General features: G+C 41.4%; 1 protein-coding gene across 5 annotated transcripts in view; it reads left to right on the top strand.

Annotated features, from left to right (window-relative positions):
- The window catches only part of IFT80 (intraflagellar transport 80), an 83,826-nt gene that overhangs the window by 17,363 nt on the left and 48,941 nt on the right, over positions 1–17,522 (top strand). For 4 of the 5 annotated variants that reach the window (XR_007245269.1, XR_007245270.1, XM_048505863.1 and 1 more), the window contains exons 4-8: positions 451–561; positions 1,669–1,737; positions 7,381–7,490; positions 9,424–9,513; positions 11,169–11,306. Coding sequence is in view for 3 of the 5 variants with exons in the window: in XM_048505863.1 (XP_048361820.1) it covers positions 451–561; positions 1,669–1,737; positions 7,381–7,490; positions 9,424–9,513; positions 11,169–11,306 (518 nt within the window). In the remaining 2 variants the exon portion in view is untranslated. The remainder of the gene's footprint in view (positions 1–450; positions 562–1,668; positions 1,738–7,380; positions 7,491–9,423; positions 9,514–11,168; positions 11,307–17,522) is intronic. The other variant, XM_048505864.1, reaches the window with a different exon arrangement.

Genomic DNA, 17,522 nt, shown 5'->3' with positions numbered 1-17,522 from the left:
AATAGTAGAGTAATATAGTGACCTCCCAGGGCATTAATAATATTACAAAAATAATGAAAGAAAAAAGGTAGATACCATCAGCCCAATTCAACTAAAATCCGCTAACTCCTATGGCTCTAAATTAGATAGGTAATATGTCCCATAGATTACAATAAGATTTAAGCATGAATAGCTTCATTTCATGTGATCCCTGTTGTTTTGTAAATCTCGAAAATGTTTCTATTCTGGTTTGCCTGAGATCAATGAGAGCAGCTATGAACTGAGAAACCTGCATAGTGAAAAAGTTACAATTTTGCTATGAATCAGCTTAACCAAGGAATTAGACAGGAAAAAAAATCACACATTCAGTTGTTTTTATTTTGGCTGCGTTTTTAAATTTCTAAGGATATCTATTAACAGCCTTCCAAATGTGGACTGGATTTCTAATATAATAACTTCAAAACTTGATAGGCAAGTTCCATTTGATTTCCAAGTCAGGAAGAGTGGAAAAAAGTGTGGAAGCCCATTGTGGAGCTGTACTAGCAGGAAGATGGAATTACGAAGGAGCGGCTCTTGTTACAGGTAAGAAAATATTTTTCTGTGGTAATGTTGTTTTGTTTTTTGTAAAAAAAATTGTTAACTGAAACAAAGTAACACCATTAACATGATTGAAAATCTGCAAGATGCCCACTGAACGGTGGGAAGGTGTATGGATATGTGGTCTAGGGATGGGTAAGAAGTGTTCAGTTATGGATTCGTCCAGAATTTTGAAGACTATGTTCCTACTTCCCAAAGTCCTCCATGTAGCTAGGTATTGGCTGTAGTGATCATTGCTTGCCTCTGTTTGATTCCCTCCTCATTGCAGCCCACATGGCCATTAGTTCATACAGGTCCTGCTTCCCCAGGAATCAGTTTTCTCAGGCTCACAAATTACTGCTGGGGGAGGGAAAGTGGGGAGGACCTTTGACTGTCAGCATCTTGTGCTGAATCCAGTCCTCCTGTAGCCATTAACGTACTTTCAGCACTGGTCCTCTGTATTGGCGTAAATGGCTGACATATTCACGTTGGCATATTTCTGAGATACACTGGTATAGGGGGTTGTCTGCTTCCTGTGCCCCTTGCTCGCTCCCCCCCCCCACTTAGGATCACACTGATGTAGTACAAAATTGTGATACTAACATTAAAAATGAAAACAAGTATACTTATCTCTATAATTTAGTGCACCCATAAGACAGCTCTGAACAGTTGTCTGATTACTCTTAAATCCTTTGCATATAGTACCACAAAAGACTTTTTATGTCTATAGAAACTTTTCACCTGATACTTTCTCCCCCATATGCAGTGTGTGAATCTAGGCTTCTGAGTCAACTATTATCTCAACTACTATTAACTACTATTATCAATTATTATTATCTATTATGATAATCAATTATTATCAATTATTATTATCTATTATGATAACTACTATTATCAACTACTGGCCAATTATGCACAATGTGTTTTATGCCTGATGGGGCAAATGTCCATTGCAGCAAGATTTCTTGTACAGACCTGTTTCCTCAAGCCTCACTTTCACTTGCCATTCTCTTTGTGGCAAACGAGACCACTTTTAGCACTTGTAGCTGTCAGGACTTCTCTGGCCATCTGCCCATAATTTATGACAGTACTGCTAATGTTCCTTTGTTACAGTTGGTGAAGATGGACAAATAAAAATATGGTCTAAGAGTGGAATGCTGAGATCTACTCTCCTACAGCAAGGTATTTATTTTGTTTCTTTATATGTGACTTCAATACCTTTTGAAATCTGCTTTAACATATTTATTGTGGTATGTTGTAATTTCATGTTTTGCACTAAAAAAATAACTATTCAGTAAAATATATAAAATTACAGCAAATCAGAATGGAAGTTTGTTTCTGGTATTATTTTTTTCAGAACACCAAGGTCTCAATATGATTGTTAACAAAAAGGTTAACAATTTGAGTATTCCATAAATAACAGGAGTTATTTGGCCACGTGTATCTTTGCATTAAAATCTGCATGTGTAATGTCTTTAAATAAAAGTTTTGTTTGTGTCACAAGATAAAAGCCAGACTAAAATAACCCAGTTAGTTGAAACCTAGGTAATGTTTTTGTGAAAGCATCCCAAATGTAAATGATTGTGATCACACAATGCTTTTGTAGTTGTTATATATATACAGAACTCTATTGTCTTTCTCGTGTTTTTCTTTCAGCTTAAGTTTCTATTTCAGTAAGCAAACTAGACAGTTTGCACGATGATATAGTTTTATATATAGTTTTATATTTGGAATGTTTACAGTTTAGTCCTAAGTAGAGTTATACATTTCTATACCTATTGATTTCAGTAGAGAATGTAACTCTGTTTAAGAATGCACAGTAAATATTCCTAATATTTAACCTTCTTCAGAGGGTGCTATCAAGCCTTACAGTTAAGGCAATTTTCTTAAGTAATACTTTTGCAAAATAACTATATTCTAAGTAGTGTATTCATGTTCCATTTTGGAGAATGTACCTAATTCTGCTTTATCTTAGTACACTGAGATCGTGCGACCTTTTGATATTAAGAAGCTGCTTGTAGATGTGTTGGATGAAATGTTAGGTTCTTATCTCTTTCTTTCTCAAACAGATTATCTTAATTCTGTTAGCCTATGGACAGCATTTCCAACCACAGGAGTAAGATATATATTTCAACTGTTTTAAGGAAGTTCCTGTCTTAAATACAATGTTTTTCTCATTCATAGTGTCGAAAGTAAAATACATCAACTAAGGTTTAGTTTTCTATAAACATGCTTTGTTAGTGGCATGTTCTTGCCTAGGTCCTTGTGGACTGGATTTAGATAAGTGTTGTGAAACAATACCAATTAAACTTTTTAGCAGAAGTTATTGAATCCAGAATCACTTTAGTTATCAAAATAGCATTTATTTTTGATGCCTGCGATTACTATTACCATCTTTGTTATGCAATGTTGTTATGTTAATGTGAGGAATTATAGTGCATAATACAATTAAGAAGGCCAAAAGAAGGCATAGGAAAACTATACTGACTGAAAAACAGACCTACCTTATAATCGATATATCTAATTCCCAAGCGTGCCCCTTCATTGTGGATATCTAAATCTGCGATAGGCTGTATACTGATCCCAATAGGTTTTTCTACAGCCTTCTGGAACCCCCCTACACTTGCAGAAAAATCCAAAAAGATTTTTAAAACCACATTGGTGAGGGTTAAATCCCCCAAAGCTAAATAAAGCATTCTTTGAACATGCACAGATAACAAACCTACTGTTGGTGGCTGCCAGTGTCCCTCACCATCTCAGCCAGGCCTAGTGTATCTGCTGGTATTTTCGCTGGTCTGTGGCTCCTGTTACCAATGGTGTTAGATGCCAAGAAAGGCCCAATGCCTGCAGCCACAATGGGAAGGAGGGTGATGGAGGTGGTGGCCTCAGCAGGTGAGCCTAAAGAAACTCTTGGCTTGCCCGCAGAGGTTGGGAGTGGGCAAGGTGGAAACATCAATGGAGAAGCCTGGAACAGTTCTAAGGCTCACTCCATATGAGCCAATAACAACGCCCCTGGAACAGTCAAAACACCATTCCAGGGGGGATATTCACATGGATCGAGGGAGTGCCGGGCTTTTCCCCTGAAACTGTGGGAGAAATGCTGTCAATGAGTGAAGCTTTTGGGAAACAGTTTTTCCCTGCCGGCGTGGTGCAAATCGCACCAGGTTGGAGGCACTGTTTCCATTTTTCCTCTCCCTGCGGAGCTCCACAGGGTCAAGGAGACATGCCCAAACTGCCTTTTGACCCCCCGGGGATCAGAGGGCAGCATGGGTGTGCCTCCCCGTCCCTACGGAGCTCTTCAGGGAGAGAAGGTAAATGTGGGGAAAGGAAACTGAGGTGCCTCCACAGGTCACAGCTGCTCTGGGGCCACTTGCACCTCAGCGTGCGAATGGCCACAGGGCTCCACCAGCATCATATATGCTGGTGGGAGGCTGCTTCCCTGGCCCATGCAGAGTGGGCCTAAGTTCGCCCACCAAGATACTGGCTGTGGGGTGCGGAAGCCTTGACTGGTGAGCCTGGAGCAACTCCCAGTTTGCCCACCAAGATTGAGACTGTAGGGTGGTACCCTTGGCCAGCTCAACAATGAGGGGGCGGAGCCCAGTTTCACAGCCCCCCACAAATTTTACTTTGATTGCAATATTAGTGTGCCTAAGAAAGTGCTCCCCAACATAACATCTGTGGGTGCTTTGGCCTGATGCTTGCCTTCATTATTCATTCCTTATTCCTTTTTAAGTTGTCTCCTTCTTTGGCTTCCTTTGTCATGTTCATAGTCCCTTTTTTCCTACTGTTTCCTGTGTCACTTTTCACAATACTTCCCTTTCTTCCCCTGTTTCCCTTGAGTCTCTCTGTCATTAACACCTACCCTGTGATGCCTTGGGACTTCCCCTCACAGGGATCTCCATTTTGAATTCTGTACAAATGCATTTCTTAGCATAGAACCAGTAGCATAGCAAGGGGGCAAGCAAGGGGTCTGGAGCCCCAGGCACCAGTGGCATAGCACCCAGGGGTGGAGCATCTTGCGCTGGGCGTGTGCTGGTGTAGGTGTGGCAGGGGCGCAGGGCACACACGTGCCCCAGGTGCAGTTTCCCCTCACTACAGCTCTGCCAGGAACTACTTTGGCAGGTCAATGGGGGTGAATTGCAGAGTCACCACCCCTCTTGCACCTTCACCCAACCCAAACTCAACGTGGAGTTCTTAGCAGGATGGACCTGTTTGACACTGGGCTCGGCTGAGTTGAGGATCGAATTGAGTTTTCAGGCTGACTGGCTCCAGCTTTATACTGTTGGCTCCCCCCCCCCTGCCCCCCAAGTTTTATATAATATGCATGCTGCAATCCAGCCAACTGTAGCTGTAGTTTATTCCTGTCACTAAATTAATGTTTAAGCCTTTTGAAGCTCTGACTACTTGTTGTGTATGATTTTGATCTTTTAAAATGGCTTTTTGGTTTGCCATCACTTCTCCCGAAAGTGTTGGTAAATTACAAGTATTGAAGTATGACATTCCATTCCATAGACTCAAGGTAGTCTTATGTCCTAGTTTTGAATTTCTTCCCAAGATAGCCTCTTTGTTCCACATTCCTGCCATTGTTTACTAGTATTTTTCTCCCAACTTGGCAGTGAAAGGGAAAGAATGTTGTTTTCCTGGGATTCTGCAGTCTTTATTGTTCTTTCTACAAAGAAATGCTTAATTGTGGAAAGATCCCCCCAACTTGATGATTTGTTTTGAGGGACAGGAAAAGGGGCAACAAACATCATAGATCATCTCTTGGTAGACGGTTTCCTTAATCAAGCTATTATGACTTGGCTAAAGGGAATTTTCCTTAGGAGCGCAGGCCTGCTCCACCGTGGCATAAGCTTCATCCCCTTCTCTTTTGAAGGAAGTTGCCCTCAACCATGTTTGCAAAGCTGTAACATCGTCATCTTCCTCCAAAGTCATTAAACATTACTGCTTAGAAAAGAAGCAGATGTTGGAAGACAAATATTACAAAACATACTCAGTTAAGAGATTCATACTGATTTTCCTTAACCACCCATGCAAGACTGCAGAGAATACATGAAGATCAAAACAAAGTTGCTCTTACTTGAGTGGTCATCTGTGCAATCATATGTAATTTCCTCGGATGCTGCTGCAAGCTTTTGTTCCTATATTACTGCTCTGGGGAGTTTAGATCAACTGAGGAATTAGTTGCACTTCTTTTTCTCACATGAAAAGGAATAAGGAATGAATAATGAAGGGGTCAAGAAGCAGGCCTGCAAGCAAGCATCAGGCCAAAGCACCCACAGATGTTATGTTGGGGAGCACTTTCTTAGGCACACTAATACTGCAATCAAAGTAAAATTTGTGGGGGGCTGCGAAACTTGCTGGGCTCCCCCCCATTGTTGAGCTGGCCAAGGGTACCACCCTACAGTCTCAATCTTGGTGGGCAAACTGGGAGTTGTTCCAGGCTCACCCGCCAAGGCTTCTGCACCCCACAGCCCCTATCTTGGTGGGCGAACGTAGACGCACTCTGCATGGGCCAGGGAAGCAGCCTCCCACCAGCATATATGATGCTGGTGGAGCCCCGTGGCCATTCGCACGCTGAGGTGCGAGTGGCCCCAGAGCAGCTGCGACCCGTGGAGGCGCCTCAGTTTCCCTCCCCATCCCTATGGAGCTCTTCAGGGAGAGAAGGTAAATGTGAGGATCCCCACATTTACCTTCTCTCCCTGAAGAGCTCCATAGGGATGGGGGAGGCACACCCATGCTGCCCTCCGACCCCCCCAGGGGGGGGTTGAAAGGGCAGTGTGGGCATATCTCCTTGAACCTGTGGAGCTCCGCAGGGAGAGAAGGTAAGTGTGGGGAGACATGGAAGCGGCGCCTCCAACCCGGGGCCATTTGTACCGTGCCAGCAGGGAGAAACTGTTTCTCAAAAGCCTCGCTCATTGACAGCGTTCCCCCCGCCACCAGTTTCAGGGGAAAAGCCCGGCACTCCCTCGATCTAGAGGTAGCAGCCATGTGAACAGCACCCTGGAATGGTGTTTTTACCATTCCAGGGGTGCTGTTATTGACCTGTGCGAAGTGGGCCTTAGAATTGTTCCAGGCTCCTCCATTGATGTTTCTGCCTTGCCCACTCCCAACTTGCCCACTCCCAGTTAGCATACTACTAACTGTCCTCCAAGAGCATGTTCCTTCAGCACAGTGTTTTGGGACCAACTTGTTTCACCATGATGTTGTGCTCCAAGATATTATATACTGCAAGACTAAGAGAGGGAGTTAGCTTCTGTCTTTTCAATCTGGAAACTGTGCCAGCCATGATATAATTAAGTATTTGTTTTAGAAATGAGAGTCTCCATGATTAATAAAGCAGACTACAAGTTAAGTCTTCGAATTATAAGATTGGTAGTGCCTTGGCTGACGTAACTTTCACTGACACTGTTGACAGAATGAAGCATTCTCCAAAGACTACAATTGTAGAAGAGGGGAGCAGATTTTTGTTCTTGTAACATAAAGGGAGTTTATAAACTTGATTTAGCTAAAGCTGTACAAGCAGTGGCTTGCATTACCAGAGCTTCATCAGCACTCCAGCCTCTAGCTGATTTTTAGCCACATGGATAGTCTGTAGACTAGTTTGTAGGCTATCCTTGGCATTGCTTTATATGCCCCTTTGCAGTTAAATATGCAATAATTTAACTTACCCTTGGCTTCTGTTCTCATCCAGTTTATTTAAAACATGGACCAAATGTGTTTGTTACTAAATAGCAGACCTGTCTCTACTTATTAATTGGGGTTTTCTGACGGCAGTGTCCCAGCTTTCCCCCCCTATCTCGATGTCTCTTGTTTTTTCTGCAGGAACCCCAATATATTCAGTAGCATGGGGTCCAGATTCAGCAAAGATTCTTTACACATCAGGAAAACAACTGATTATCAAACCTCTTCAACCAAATGCTAAGGTTTTGCAGGTAACGTTAATGTGAAGTGGTATATTTCATTGCATGCATTTGCTGTCTATCAGGCAATCCTAAATGTGTTAGCCCTGAATTGCAACTGTGCTGCTGGCTTTGATATAGACATAAAGGTTTACATTTTGCAGGAGTGTTTCCATTCATTTTTAACCATAATCTGCATATGAGGAGAAGTGCCAGTTTATGTGGACTTGTATCCTGAGCCTGGCTTCCACCTGCGCAGGACCTTTTTCTGTTGCAGAGGCAGTCCTCCACTGTGGAGAGCCAGCGTGGTGTAGTAGTTAAGAGCAGGTGGATTCTAATCTGGAGAAACGGGTTTGATTCCCCACTCCTCCACCTGAGTGGCAGAGGCTTATCTAGTGAACCAGATGTGTTGCCGCATTCCTACATTCCTGCTGGGTGACCTTGGGCTAGTCACAGTTCTTCAGAACTCTCTCAGCCCCACCTACCTCACAAGAAGTCTGTTGTGGGGAGAGGAAGGGAAAGGAGCTTGTAAGCTACCTTGAGTCTCCTTACAGGAGAGAAAGGTGGGATATAAACCCAAACTCTTCTTCTTCTGTGGCATTAGACATTTCTCGTGTAGGACCAGTGTCTTTCAGGTGGGCCAAGAAGTGCCAAACTCCAGAGGTGTGCCATGGAGGACTATGCTAAGACAACTGAAGAGGACTTAGGATGTGAGCCATAAAATTGCCTCTCCGCTTCTACCGCAGCACCAAATGATCTCTTAAATGTTGCTCATGGGTGACAGATGATCCTCAGTGAAAATTTGTCCAAGTGGACCCAGCACTAACTTAGAAACTATGATTAATGGTGGTACCAATGTAAAGTTTACTCTGGTTATGAAGTCAAAGAAACTGGGATGTTTATGCTCATGTAAGGGAATGTTGGAAGGAGAGTGCTCATTCTTTCAGGCCCCACCTTATTGCTTAACCATGGTTAGGCTGTTGTTAATTATATGAATGCACCTATGCTAAAAATAGAAAATAAACTGATAAAACACCATTGCACCTGTGCTTCAGGATTTAGCTGTTCATTTTACAGGGTAAGATCTATTTCATTTTAATTATCCAAAACTGACAATAGTGTTCAAAGGTTCTGTAATTTCTGACTTTTGATTAACTAACCAGATAGTTAACTCACTGTGATTGCTTCCACACATATGAGTTTTCTGTGCACATTCCTCTATATTTTTTCAGCTTTTCCTTTCCACACATGCTCTGCAGCAGCTTGAGGGGGTGGGGTGACTTCATTGGGGAGGGGAAAATGCTCCCTCCTGCCTCTTCCATAAGCAAACCTCTGGAGGAGAAAGAAGGGAATGACTTCCCCACAACACATGCCTATTACTCTCTACCGGTCCTATGACTTTAGGAATAAATTTTCTCAGGGTCACAACCAACAGGGAAAGCTGAGGAAGTTTGTGGTCCCTGTGCAATTGTTACACTGGATGATCCTGTCATTAGCTGATTTAGATCTCATCAGTACTTACATGGCTTGACTTTAAAAAAAAAATCTTTGTGAACCAACTTATCAGATTTTTAAAATTCTTGCTGTCAAGTTGCAGACAACTTACACAAGCAAGTTTTCAAGGCAAGAGCAGAGGTGTAGCTCCAAGGGGATGTGCGACGCACCGGGCATGCACCCCTGTGGGGTCGTGGTGGGGGCGTTCCGGGGTGGGATGGGGGTGGAGGATGCACTAGTGCACTGGGCGCTTTTCCCCCTTGCTACGCCTCTGGGCAAGAGACATTCAGAGGTGGTTTACCGTAGTCTGTCTCTGCATTGCCACCCTGACCTTCTTTGTACTCTAGTACTAATTAGTGTTTTAAAGCAAGTTTTATGCACAAAGTATACTGTCTTCCAATTGTAGTTCTTCACAATATGCATCTAATAAAAACATCTCCTGGATCGTTTGTTATATCTCCTTTTTTCCCAGTGGAAAGCCCACGATGGAATTATTCTAAAAGTTGACTGGAATTCTGTGAATGATCTTATCTTATCAGGTGGTGAAGACTGTAAATATAAGGTGTGTATTTTTTTATTTATTACCAAATCTTAAATAATGTCAGTACAGTGAAATACACAGTAGGTCACCAAGTATCACAGAAACATACGATTATGTAACAGGAGCAATTATGTAGTACCCATTGAATAAAATGCTATTTGTTTAAGGATATGACAACAGTCTTTATTTTTGGCTACGTTCTTATTCCTTTCCTCGATTTTGCTAAGACTAAAATAGATTGGAACAATCAGACAAGCCGTTCATAAAATTAATTAAATAAATGGAAACATTAAAATCATAAAAATTAAAGCTATAAAGTTGCCTACAACTGCTTGGGTCCAAAGTATTACAAATGGGGTAAATTATATCTTATCTCTTTCTCAAAGGCGGCAGACTATTACCTTTTTGGAGATACAGGGCAATTCTGGGTTGAGAAAAACATGCCTGGTGTCACTTTTTCTTCATTCTATGACACTCGCCTTAGTTATGAATGTGATGTTTTATTTAGTCGCCATGTTTTTTCCTAAAGAGCAAATTAGTTTACATATGCAACATCAAATTGCAGCAGAATAATAAAATTAAACGTAGTGCTCCCAGTATCTCACACGGCTTAGTATAAAGTACATGAGACTCCCCTACCAGCTGTCCACTAAAGATCAACTATCAGCCTCCAACAAAGGTACTATGGAACAGAATATTTGATATTCTGTGCAAAAACAGGGAGTGATAATACCCCCTGCACAACCTAGAATCATAGAGTTGGAAGAAACTGCAAGGGCCGTCCAGTCCAACTTCCTGCCATGCAGGAACACAATCAAAGTATTCATGGCAGATGGCCATCCAGCCTCTGTTTAAAACCTCCAAAGGAGCAGACTCCACCATCCTCTGAGGCAGCACATTCCACTGTGAAACAACTCTTGCTGTCAAAAAGTTCTTCCTAATGTTTAGGTGGAATCTCTTTTCTTATAATTTGAATCCATTACTCTGTGTCCTAGTCTCTGGAGCAGCAGAAAACAAGCTTGCTCCCTCTTCGACATGACATTCCTTCAGATGTTTAAACAAGACTTATGTCACTCCTTAACCTTCTCTTCTCTGGATTAAACATACCTAGCTCCCTCCTAGGGCATGGATTCCAGACCTTTTACCATTTTGGTTACCTTCTTCTGGACACACTCTAGATTGTTAATATCCTTCTTGAATTGTGGTGCCTAGAACTAGAGACAGTATTCCAGGTGAGGTCTGACCAATGCAAAATGTAGTGGCACAATTACCTGCCTTGGTCTGGACTCTATACTCTTGTTGATGCAGCCCAGGTTGCATTGGCTTTCTTAGTGCTACATCACACTTCCTGCAAAAGATTGTGCCAAAATGTTGACTCCTTGCTAAAGGTGATGACAAGTAGGTGATTTACAGGAGGGCACAGCAAGAGGCTGAGGATTGTAATTGGCACCCAAGCATTACCTATGACATAATGTGACTGAAGGATGGTTTTTCTAATTGGATATATTAGCTAAATCTGTGGATAGGACCATTGTTCCACCTTTGGCACAATACTGCAGCATGCTGCTGTGTGTTAAAACTATGATTCATACACATAAACTTGCCACATGACTTTGAAATTAGAGAATATTTCTCAATATATTTAGAAATGATTTTCATTTATGTTTAATTTTTAGGTGTGGGATAGTTATGGTCGGCTGTTGTATAGTTCTCAGTCACATGAGTACCCTATCACTTCTGTTGCTTGGGCTCTGGATGGCGAGTTATTTGCAGTGGGGTCCTTTCATACGTTACGTCTGTGTGATAAAACAGGGGTAAGTAAGAATTTTGACCAGGAGTAAATGTCAAAACAGTTTAATAACATAGTAAATAATTCTGAAAATATATGGGTGTCTGTCCAATTTTGGTGTCTGTCCAATTTATTTCTGTAGGAGTAACGCCTTATAACCAGAGCCATAGTGAGGGGGAACTGCGCCCGGGACAGGTGTGTGCCCTGCACCCCTGCCACGCCCCTGTCCATCCCATCCCACCCCCACCACATTCTCACAGGGGCACGCACCCTGTGCAAGACGCCCATTTGCAGCTGTGAAAAAGGCAAACTCTATACTGGGGATAATTAGGAAAGGAGTTGATAATAAAACTGCAAAGATTGTCATGCCCTTATATAAAGCCGTGTTGCGACCGCACTTGGAGTACTGTGTCCAGTTCTGGTTGCCACATCTCAAAAAGGATATTGAGGAGATAGAAAAAGTGCAGAGAAGGGCAACAAGGATGATTGAGGGACTGGAGCTCCTTCCCTATGAGGTGAGGCTGCAGCGTTTGGGACTCTTTAGTTTGGAGAGGAGACTGCTGAGGGGGGATATGATTGAAGTCTATAAAATTATGCATGGGGTAGAAAATGTTGACAGAGAGACATTTTTCTCTCTTTCTCACAATACTAGAACCAGGGGGCATTCATTGAAAATGCTGGGGGGAAGAATTAGGACTAATAAAAGGAAACACTTCTTCACTGAACTGATGGCCGATTGGTGTTTGGAATATGCTGCCACAGGAGGTGGTGATGGCCACTAACCTGGATAGCTTTAAAAGGGGCTTGGACAGATTTATGGAGGAGAAGTCGATTTATGGCTACCAATCTCTTGATCCTCGTTGATCTGAGATTGCAAATGCCTTAACAGACCAGGTGCTCGGGAGCGACAGCCGCAGAAGGCCATTGCTTTCACATCCTGCATGTGAGCTCCCAAAGGCACCTGGTGGGCCACTGCGAGTAGCAGAGTGCTGGACTAGATGGACTCTGGTCTGATCCAGCTGACTTGTTCTTATGTTCTTATCCCTCCCCCTGGACGCTACGCCACTGCTTACAACTCTCTTGTGCTATATGAACAACTGCTCATGACGGCCAGGGACATTCAGAAACTGCCTGTCTGTAGGGTAAGGCTAAACTCTACAGATATTACTGATATCCCACTTTGCATTCTTCCTGCTCAGATAAGGTCCCATCACATTTTCTCTTAAGATGGTATGTTTGCTGTTAGAATCAAGCATTTTGAAGTTCTGAGTGTTAATGGATCATTCCAGTACCAGTTTTAAATGTTCTGTCATATGGGAAGCTATGTCATTTGACTGATGTTGTAGGTTAAATTACTTGATTAACTCTCCTCCCCAAATCAAACAAGTCTGATCAGATTTTTAACTGTTGTGTTGGAAGTAGTGATGGCGTCAGTCCGTGTTGACCCGGGGTGGGGGTTGTGTTTATGCACACATGTGGTAGGTTGACCAAATTTAATAGGGCCTATTGCATAATCAAACCACATCTTAGAGGCTTTTAGGAAGTTGAAAAGGATTTGGGTTACTGGCATAGAGAATCGCTGCCTAGATTCTTCACCGAAACCACAGCCAACATCTTCTCCGCTCCAGAATTTGACCAGTAATATGAAGATGTTTCTTCCAGTCTGTGGATGGTGCAATGTGAGATGCAGTTTCATTCATGTGCCTCTTGTCTCAGCATGGAAGTCATGAATCAAGCTTTGAGATTTACAGTTCTTTTGTTCCACTCTTGTTTTTTAAGAGTAACTATCTGCATTTTGTACATATTGTCACTCCTGCCACCCCCTGTCCCAAGAACTCAAAATCGACAAATTTAAAATAAAAGTAAAATATATGCTATTCATAAACAAAACTATGTGCAATATGAAACGTTAAGTGCCAGTAATTTTTTTATGTCTGTACCCCGCATTGTTAATTGTCCAGCCTTTCCCCTCCCCATTAGAAAATCACTTATTGTCCATAACTTCGAGACTATTTATCTTTAATGTGTTTTACTGTTACAAATTATCTTTGATTTTAAAAGGTTGGCATGTGTAGTTTTACATGCTTTTATGCTTCAGCTGTGTAGTTTTACATGCTTGTGTAGTTTTACATGCTTAACCTTTTAACATTATTTGCAACCAGAGAAAGGCAAATGGCTGTTTCTAATTGAGAATGTCTGAAACATCTTGGGGAAAGCATCTTCTTTAAGAATATTTAAATCCTGAACTTTTCAGAAAAGAAAGTGTGCATGTAAAGTGCCTTCAAGTCACAGCTGATTTATGATAACCCCTTAGGGTCTTCAAGACAACAGACATTCTTAGGTGGTTTGCCGTTATCCGCATAGCAACCTTGGACTTCCTTAGTGGTCTCCCACCGAAGTACTAACCAAGGCAGACCCTACTTAGCTTTGGGAATCCCAACAAATTAAGCTAGCCTGGATCATCCAGGTCAGGGCTAAAGAAAGTGTCCTCTCTGGAAAACAAAATAGCACTTTCCTACCTGACCAGTGGGTGTTCTAAAAGTGGGGTTTGCAGTTGAAGCATAAAAGCAAATGGGAATATTCAGTATATTTGTAATAAAAGGCCCCATTTTTGTTCCACTGACACACCTGTCACTGTGCATCGTATTTGAACATCCTTTAACCATACTTTACTGTTAACGAGTGAAAAGCAGGGGCTCAAGGGTTATCGCAAAATGGCAATTTCATAAGAATGTCGCTGCTACCCTTTTCTACCGTTGAATGAAACAAATATTTCATTGTATACCCCGGCGTGACATCAGCATTCTGAATGTAGCTGAGGAATGTAAAATGCATAGTAACCTCATAATGTATAGCATAAATAAGATTTTTATGCCCATTAGCTTCTCTCACTCCCTTCTGACCCATTATTTATAGCTTTCTTTTCCATTCTTCTACTCCTTGCTGTGCTTGAATGCTCTCTTGCCTGTCTTCCATTCCCAACCGTCTCTCTCACCTACATCTTGCTGTCTCACACACCCAGCGGTGGGATTCAAATAATTTAACAACTGGTTGTTTCCAAGCACCATTTTAACAACCAGTTCTACTGAAGCAGTGCAAACCTGCTGAATCCCACCACTACTCACACCTCTTTTATGTGTAAAACTGTCCCCCCCCCCGCACATCCCCCGTCTCTCACACCTGCCCCTCTGTCATCCCACTTGTTCCTCGCACATACTATCTCCTTTCCGTACTTCCTTATTACATATTCTTAGCGATGAGACTTTGTCTCCACAAAGACAATGTAATACAGATGCTGGGAATTTCAGCTGTGTGTTTTATGAGCAGTGACCCATCACACGGAATGTAGTATTTGCTGGCCCAAAAGCTGATTTTTTTGGTCAAGGTATTCTGATCTTTCCTCCAGCAACTACTGTAATATTGGCATCTGCGGTGTAGCTGTGACATTTGGAGGGAGAACTTTCTTTCCTGTGATGAAATGCTGTGCCGCTTTCTGTTACCTGAGTCTGGTTCAGATTCTTATGATACTTTCTGATACCCATATCTGACTGATCAGCCATAAATGAAAAACAAGATCACTTGTGGAACACACTCTGGTAGATGTTGCTTTAAGTTTTGCAACTCTGTTCTAAACATAGGTTCTGAAAATAAGTCTGATTGATTTCAGTTAGATTTACTTCCTAGTGAGTATGTTTGGTATTGCTGTACAATTCCCCCCCCCTCCATCAGAATGTTGTTTAAATGTTTAAAAGCTCTCTTTTTTAAAAAAGACATTCCACTGGTTTATGAGAAGTCTCAGGTACAACGCTGTGTAAAGCAACAAAACAGAATTTGTGCCAAATATTAGGAAGAATCCTCTTTCACCAAGTTCTTGTAGGGGTTTTGGACCTGACAGTTACTTTATGTTCTTACACAATGTGGACATGGTTTCTGTACAGCTTCGCTATTATTTTACTGTCGCTTTCCTTCATAGCATTAGCAGTTCCCCCATGTTCGGCCAAGCTCCATAGCACTTGGCTTCTGTTAATTTCTAGCTGTCCTCCATGCCATGTGGCAAGCCATTTTGATAGTGAGGTTGAATTGCAGAAACATATAACAATGAAAGCTTCATTAAAAAAAAACAGTTGACAGTCCTATTGTGTCTGCATACAAATCTTGGATTTGCTTTCAGGGTTTAAAAAAATATTTTATTACTCATCAGCTGCAATAGTATAAGGTCCAAAAGAAATCCTTTTTTTTTTAACTTCTGGAGACTGATGTAAATAAAATCATCTTCAGCTGCAAGCCCAGGCAATATTAGTCTCACATAATCTTCAAGGCCCTGTGGTTTGTTTTGCTTTATTTGGTGGCCTGATTCCCTTTGTTGGCTCATTACAACGATTTGGTTAGTTGTGTGGTTGATCACAGCGGTGACGGCCTTTCAATTTTTATTCACTTTTTAAGTGTGTCCCATTAATTTCAGTGGGCAAATCATAACTGACTGTTACTTTTCAGAATCAGGTGGTGTTGGCAGGCTGGAAGCCCTCCATGGCGGTAGACAGCACCTGCTGAATTTCATCCGTATGGATCAGGCTTTTGTTGTAGGGATAGCTGAATTTGGGTAATTTTACAGTATTCTTCTGGTCCTACTGCATGCTTCTGTGGACAATCTGTATGAAACTCACATAAAGGCTAGTGAACATACACCACAATATAGTGTACTTGGGTCTATTTACAGAGGAATAATTTTAGAAAGTCTTGGAATAAAGAAATTTTAAGAGGCAAAAATGTTAACAGTAGCTAAAGCCAGATATTATCTTCTCTTTTGCAGCCACCAGGGATAATTTATGAGATCTGCTCCATACGTTTTTTGCTGCTTCATGCAATTCCCACCCCCCTCCCCTTCACTTAAATATAAATAGCTGCTCAAGAATTAGCTTTGCTGGTGCTGAGAGAGAAGAGAGAATGAGTCACATAACCAGTGTGATAGTGTTTGAAGAGAACCAGACCTGCCTTTCTGGTCAACACAGACATTTTTATTGTGTCTGATGTAATGGAGCTGAATCAGCGAATTGCTCCCTCGAGAGCCATCATATCATTAACCCTTCTGCAGCATATGCAACTAGTTACGAAGCATAATTTAATTAAATCCACCAACATATATAGTGTTTTGCTTCCAGCACTTTTTGGCTCTCTTTGTTCTGATATCATGTAGGTGTCTTTTAAAAAAAATCAAACAAATAGCTTGCTTATTGCTTCTTTCATAAGAGTAGGGTCTCTTTTTAATGTGCCGTTCATATTTGAAGGAAACAAAATCAATATTAAAATTAGCTTTGGTGGTTGCTTTTAAAATTTGTGCCAGGCTTAAGTAATGTTCCAAGCCAAACATATCAGTACTCTTGAAATTTTTTTTAAAAAATGGTCTCTGTTTAAAGATGCTAAGCTCTTTTTTAAAAGACCAGAGTGTTTGTAGCCTGTGACTATTCATACATACCTTGTGGGTGATTTCCTGTGGGTTTGCATGCTTGCTTTGACACTGTTGGTCATGTTGCAATACTCTTACACAGAAATAGAAATCAGGAAGGACTGAGGCCTTCTAATATTCCCCCACCCCCGCAGTTACACAAAACGAAGCAAGACGCCTTAACACGGTGTGAGAGGAATCCTTTCTCAGTGCCTCAAAGAATAAAAGAAGCTTATACATCAAGCATAAAAAGAAACATTATAAGCCACTTAATCAGTTTACTTACATTATTAATGTCCGCTCGTATAAGTGACATGTGATTTTTAAAAATTTTGATTGTATTAATTTTATCAAACAAATCCTCAGTATAAACGTTGTCTTGCCCATTCTGCTCGTTGCTTTTTTCTGCTGGGCAGTTGTTTGTGAGGTGTTTATTGGAGCTACGATATACTTTTGCTGGTTTTAAGAGTTTGTCTTTTTAACCTGCATAGCACTGCAGAGAAATCTAATGTTGTTTAGTCTAAGTCTTGATACTTTATTCTTTTGTTACTTGCAACTTAAACACATCTTCCTAGTGGTTATATTGTAGAAACCCTGTTCAATTCCACTGTGTATTAACTTTAATTATATTCTTGATCCCCCCCACTTTATGAAATAAGATGACTCCCATATGTTTTATTGTATTAGTCCACAGGAATATTTTGTTACTCTGTTTTGTAATAGCTTTGCGCTTCACCAGAAGAAGCAGCTGAAGACACTTCTTCATGATATTGTTGTGCATTCTTGATTGCTAGTTAA

The sequence above is a fragment of the Sphaerodactylus townsendi genome, linkage group LG08 (genome assembly GCF_021028975.2).
Source record: "Sphaerodactylus townsendi isolate TG3544 linkage group LG08, MPM_Stown_v2.3, whole genome shotgun sequence".
NCBI lineage: Eukaryota > Metazoa > Chordata > Lepidosauria > Squamata > Sphaerodactylidae > Sphaerodactylus > Sphaerodactylus townsendi.
Note: the sequence above shows the minus strand (reverse complement) of the source record. Positions and strands in the feature narration are given on the sequence as shown.